The sequence below is a fragment of the Limulus polyphemus genome, unplaced genomic scaffold, assembly GCF_000517525.1.
Source record: "Limulus polyphemus unplaced genomic scaffold, Limulus_polyphemus-2.1.2 Scaffold522, whole genome shotgun sequence".
In the NCBI taxonomy this organism is placed as follows: domain Eukaryota; kingdom Metazoa; phylum Arthropoda; class Merostomata; order Xiphosura; family Limulidae; genus Limulus; species Limulus polyphemus.
The window spans coordinates 70,602-77,409 of record NW_013666132.1 but is presented as its reverse complement, the minus strand read 5'-3'; the positions used below and the strand labels follow the sequence as shown (position 1 = coordinate 77,409).

The 6,808-nt window shown below is 30.4% G+C and overlaps 1 protein-coding gene across 1 annotated transcript in view; it reads right to left on the bottom strand.

The window, feature by feature from the left end:
- The window catches only part of LOC106458844 (actin-related protein 3), a 106,166-nt gene that overhangs the window by 29,382 nt on the left and 69,976 nt on the right, over positions 1–6,808 (bottom strand). The window contains exon 8 of the mRNA XM_013918397.2: positions 3,274–3,447. Within this exon, the coding sequence (XP_013773851.1) occupies positions 3,274–3,447 (174 nt within the window). The remainder of the gene's footprint in view (positions 1–3,273; positions 3,448–6,808) is intronic.

Genomic DNA, 6,808 nt, shown 5'->3' with positions numbered 1-6,808 from the left:
TGATGTTGGGATGAATGGAATTTATGTGTTTAAAGAAAGTTAGTGTGTGTTCTGTAGAAGTGAAACCAGCAAAAGTGTCATTGACATATCTGTACCAGTATAGTGGGGGATGAAGCGCAATATGTATGGCTTGTGACACTGGACTTTGTTCATATTGCTAATATGGTAACAGCTTTTCATAATGTATACATTTAATTTTTCTGCTTGTTCCTCTATATACGTCATCCCACATTTATAGGTTGAATAAATTTTTAGATTAGCACAGGCCTAGACAGATCTAAGGTCACCATGGTGACTAAAAATTTCATCATGGCACCTAGTATTGTATCCCATTTTATTTGTGCGTAAAGCTGTGCTACATAGAACTCAAATCTAGAACAGTTTTGAACTTTTGGAAGTCCTTAATTATTTTTGCATTATTTGAGTCCTATATTGAGCTTTGTTTCTATGATTTTAATGGCAGATTGAGCACTTCATGTTTTTTCAGGAATGAAGCACTGTGGTTGCACAAAACGCTACTAATTTTGTGCCATTTTGTTTTTTTTCTTTCTCTCAATTCACCCAATCTGTGCACATGTTTAGACTCAGACAGGACCAAAGGCAGTTAGTTCAGGCAATTTTATCAAGTGGTTGTTGATATTATGTGATCATTAGCATGCACTCATTGCTGTGAAAGTAAATAAATATACACTGGTGCCTAGGTTATCCATGCTGGTCAAGAGAAAGCAAAAAATTATGGATAACAGAAACAGCAAGGCACTAATGCATCTCACTAGTCAACCCATTGTTTAATCTATATATATTTCAATATATTTAAGTTCCTTTTTTAAATTATAATATTTATTATTGTCATTTAATGACATTATCATGAAAAATTATAAAAGTCGTCACAATACTAATCATAAAAGCAAGTGGTTGGTCAGTCAATTGGCCACGTTCCATTTCTCCAAATTTCGTGAGTTACACAACTCTAATTCCACTTTTTTCTCCTATAATACTTCCTATTTTGAATGCCCAATCCTATTTTAGTTGAATTAAATCACTAATGTAAGAGTAAATAACTCATAAACTTTGGCACTTTTTCTGCTATGTGTGTGAAAAATAAGTCAAAAATTAGTGCAAGTCTATGCTTGGACATTACTACAAAAAAGCCTTTGTTGAAACAGACCGAAGATACCAATTATCTTAAGGGAAGAGGACAATGCATAACTGAGCAACATCCCAACACAACCTTAAAATGCATCTGTGGTTAAAGGATGCCCACCATATAGCATAGAACAGCTGACTGAACTTAAGTGAAATCTTTATGTTTATTTTGTGTGTTTTTGTATAGCTTGTTTTTAACCACTAATCAAATAAAGTTAACAAAGCTACAAATAAATGAGGCAAGGCTAGGCTTGAACCAGCCAATTTCAACACATGGCTGATCCTGCACGTGAAAACCTCAGATACCATGCAACACCTGAACTTTTACAATCAAGATTAATTTCCGAGTGACAATTTCTCCAAAACATGCAAATTATTGTTTAGAATTGTAATGGCATTTGTTATTTTGAGAAAATTTGTGGAAAAACTAGGAATAATCGAGGATCGCAGTTTTAATGGAAGCGCAGATAATTGAGGCACTAGTGTAGCCCCCATTTCCCGGTGCAAACCATAGTGAAATTAGGTTAAGCACACCTGGCTCCTGAGTTTTTGGGTTGGCTCCTAAATTTAAAAATATCTGTTGAGACCTGAAATACCAGTAACTAAATTAAACACCTCATGCAAAATTATCAGTTCTTTCATGTCAGGCTTTTGTTAAGGTAATAAACATGAAAAGGTCACAGGATGTATTTCAACTCTGTACTTGAACTTAAGTAATTATTTTATATCAACAATCCAAAATGTCTTCTAAATAGTTCTCTGTTTTGTCCTGTTGTGAAACCATCATGAATTATGGATTAAAGATACTATAAAGTGCAAGTTAACAAACAGAAAGTGATATAAAAAAAAGTTAACTGCAGATGTCTGTTTTTTCTTCACATTACTCTTAATTTATGCATTGTAACTCGAAATCAGAAGTCTGTAAACCATAACATTTACAGTACTATACTGCATATATAAATAGCATTTCATAGAATCATTTGTCTCTCATGAGTTCTGGTGAAAAGCTTATTGGGCAGTGACGTTTGTGATACAAAAGACAGATCTGAAGTGCTATTTGTTTTTTTGTTTTTTTTACATACCTATAGTTTTGAGCTGCAAAAGATAAATTAAGAGGAATGTAGAAGAAATAAATCTATAAGTAACTTGAGTTTGTAATAATATTTCACCAGCTTTTGACATTTAGAGTGAAAGATGAAATAAGTTAACTCTCCTCCTATAGTGAAACACACAATAGCAGTTGAGGGGGGCTAAACTAATGGTTTGTAGTTCTTTTAAAGATAAAAATAATGTGCACTTTACAATTTCAACTTTAGTGGAAAATAAATAATTGAGGTTCTCTTATAGCAAAAAATGGTCAGAATGACTGGTATGGATGACCAGCTACCAATGAAAGGTTCAAACCTACAGCACAATGATAAATTACAAGCCAGCTTTACCAACAGTATTTTTTAATTTTTATATTAATAAGTCAAAGGCTCACAAGACCTATCCTGACAGTAGACAGTATCCTTAGTAGTTACGAGTGTAAGAAACTATGAATTATCAGTTACAAACTTTCCCTGGGGCTTTATCCAACAGAGACTAGAACTAGTTTGCCTGCACTTCATACATTTCCTTTTTTATTACATTTTTCATTTGTTCTTTCAAAAATCAAAAGGATAAAATCTAAATAATCTGTATAAAATACAATCAAAAACAAGAACAATTATTCAACAAAAACAAGTACTGACTATTAGGAGAAAAAAAAAATTCATTACATGGATTAGATTACCACACAAACTGACCAATCCATTTGATTCAGAGATCATGAAATGATCAGAATTAAAAAGAAACAATGAAAAAAGACTACTTTTTTGTTTCAAATTAACTATTAATAATTGTTTTTCAAAACAAATTAATTTTGTACGTGCTTACAAATTCAACTGGAGCTAATAAAGATTCAATGAATGCAGATATGTCAATAAATGTTGGAAACACTGACTGTTATTCATTTAGCTTCCACAATTTGTTTGCTGAATTTTCCCAGCGTTATAGCAGTGAAATGAAAATTTAAGTCCTTTTCCAGGCCCAGGATATCAAAATTTATTCATACATACACATATATAAACAAAAAAAAACTCGTACCTCAGGGTGAAAAAAAATCTCTGGACCAAGGAACCTTTCATACCCAACATCTACAGAAAATAGCTGTTTGGTGACAGTATTGATTCCTTCATATTTTTTCATCCATTTGGCAGGCTCCTGATCATATTTTGAAAATTCTTTGGCAATGTCTGGGCAGATGTAACAGTACTTCTCCTATTATAAAAGTGTCAAAATTAACACATTAGACAACTATTATTAGCTCTATAGAAAAATCAAACATATAAAAATAATCTTTCAAGAGAATCTGGATTCATCAAAATTAATTTATAGGAAAAAAAAAAGAAGTATCACAGTGACAAGTATTTTCCACGAAAAATCCATAAAAAACTGTCATAGTTTAGCTAAATTTGGTTGCACTGTTTCATAGCTTGAGAGATACACATTTCCATATACTATGTATTGGTGTAAAAAGATAATACACCTTAAGAGAATCTAGCATGCACACCTGATTGTTTTATTCACTGTACACGAGCAACATCTAATAAGGTGCAAGTACACATGTGTATTTTGAAATATCAGTACCTTCCAGAGGGCAGGATTGGCATTATTTCTGTATATTTCTATTAAGCATGATGAAATGTTGACAGACCAAAGATATGATTGACTGTAATATCTTAGCTTTCCATATACATTCTTAATTATTATCTGGTTGTTTCTATCAATTTTTCACAAGTTGGCTTTCAAAAGTATTTATTGCTTTGTGATGGAAAGTTACAAATACTTTTACACTCAATATTGAGTGTATCAAACCAGAAAAATTATACACACAAAACGCATACAGAATGACACTACAAGAACATCCAAATTATCTCCATACACTTGTATGTTTCTGTATATATGTTTAAGGTAAAGAAAGACTTTTATATATATATATATTTGGTTTAATAAAAAAACTTCATTTGTTAAGTATAAGTATTATTACTCTACTAAAAGTGTAAACAAACATGCAGGATATATATATTCATGCACAGATATTATTTGAAATGTGTTTCTTTTTTCAGCAAGATCTACAAAAATAAGCTTGTTCAGGATGATGGAGAACTCTGTTCATTATCACAGATTACATGAATATAAGGTATTCTTGTTGTCTAGTTAAATGACTGATTCAATGAGCCTACATTGACAATTGAGTTACCTTCAGCTGAACACATTGCTTTCATCTTGAGAACATTCTTTCCTTCCATGTCTGTTATCTAAAAATTTTGAAATAACTGCATCAACTGGTTCAATACAGTCAAATGTGTGTACTTTTATGTACATAAATTTATAAAAAGTCATGGGATAGGCACACTAGAATTAGCTATGGGTAACACAGCCAATATTCTGCCTTACAGTATCCATAGGTCTTCCATTTCTTCAGCACATTACCCACAATGAATATAGGTGCATGTAACTGAGCTGGCATGTTGGACACTATTACTAAAAATAGTACACCCAATAACCCTTCATCACTGCAGTGCTGTGAGCTCTTTGTAGTGTGTAATCTCAACCCCCTGTGGCATATATTGACCTTTATAAACTCTACACAGTAATACATAATGAAATTCAGATGCGAAATTAGTGGATAGGGTCATTACAAGCTGAGGGTGTACCTTACTAAAGAGCAGAGACTTTATAATACTGACCCAATTAAGCATAGTTGCAAAATTGACTATTTTTCTCTACAAATCTTAAATACCAATACAGGTATACATGTATGATGTTTGAAGTATTTTAAACATTAAGTGTAGAAAATCTGAACACCAATTTACATCTGCAAAAATAATAGTTCTCCTTTAGAGAGAGAGAAAAAAAAGCCCAAAAAATGTGAAACCAGGTATAATTTACAAATTAACTTGAAAGATCAAAGACAATAAAAAATAGTATTAATACTTTTTTCAAGCAGTTGTAGCTACAGTGCATAGCTGAATGGATATATCTGAACCATTTTCCTTCATTTAGAAGTAGGTATGACTATTAGGATGGACATGAAAACTAATTTTGAGATAGGATGAAAAGTTTGGAGTAAAATTCTATAAACAAAGTTAATCTTAACCCTTTTTATACTATTATCATTTTACCTAATCAATGTTATACAAGCCTGATCAATACTTATCACCACAGGTGAAAAAATAAATTGATAATATAGCAAGATATAATTAAAGTTACCTTCTGAAAATTGACAAACAAACAGAATATGAGTAACAATGAACTAATCTAGTAAATAAAGGAATTTTCTTTCTATAGAAACAACTTTATTAGTTTTATAACTAGAAATACTAAATAAAACATACAAATTGTACTATTTAAACCAAAAGAGAGTTATTTGAAAAAATTATATTTACAATTTAATTATTAACTTTTGAAAATAGACAGGATATTTGTGTTACTAGGTCAAGAAACCCAAAATCAGTATTTATTGTTTAGAATTGCATGATATATTACTAAATTCTGGCCAAATCATTATCTACAAGTTACAGTAAGTCATTTACAAGTGGAGAGTTAAGAATAAACACTATTTTATAGCCTCTATAACTAAACACAGCAGTTGATCCAAGCGATGAAAAGCAGTTAACCACAAGTCCAATTACAACAACTGTGACCTATTTAAAGATTAAAAACCTATCCAAATGATTTAAGCACTTTCCTTATATCTTACTCTAATTTTGAGAAAAATAAAAATTTATTGAGCATTAACACTGTTTTCATAAAAAATATGGTTAAAGAATATTACTTCAGATAACTAATTGACACAACCATTATGTTTTATATATATATATGTCACATGAGATCAGATGAACACAAATAATACTATGTGGATCATTTCAGTTTGATAGATATACATTATTTCCAACTTACGTGAAGCAGGATCTAATACATAGGTCAATTAAAAAAATAAAAAAACTGTTGATATCCAACTATGTTTTAATCAGAAAACTATTTCTGTAGTATTTATAATAAAATTTACACAAGTTTATGTATTTGTAAATAAAAATATTTTTAAATATAAATAAAAAATTATCCCGAGGAAATACTTTTTATAGTAGGTAAATTTAAAAGCATGATTTCAAATGTTCTCCATACTTACAAAATAAAACAACGTAGAAGATAAAATTCAGACCACATTAAAGCAGTATTATATTCATGTTTGTAAAGCAGTATTTTAGAATTGTATCATGTTGTAAAAGTTCAATAGCACATATTTTACCTTTAACTGGTTTTGTAGACTAAATTCTAACATTGAACATTTGGCAATAGCAAGTTTTTGCATCTTGATGGCTGCCATATTTTTGCCACTGAGTATGATTCACACAGTACACTTTCTCCTTCTATATCCTTACTTCTAAAATATTATTATTAAAGTGTTTTCACTTTCAGTATTTTCAAAGCATCATAGTATTACTTATTATGATTAATTTTATACTTTGAAGTATAACAAGAAACATTTTCTACAACAGAAGTGTTGTATATAAAGATGAAGTATCAAAAACTAGAATTTTAATGATTCTTTTATTACATGCCTCAGAAATGTATC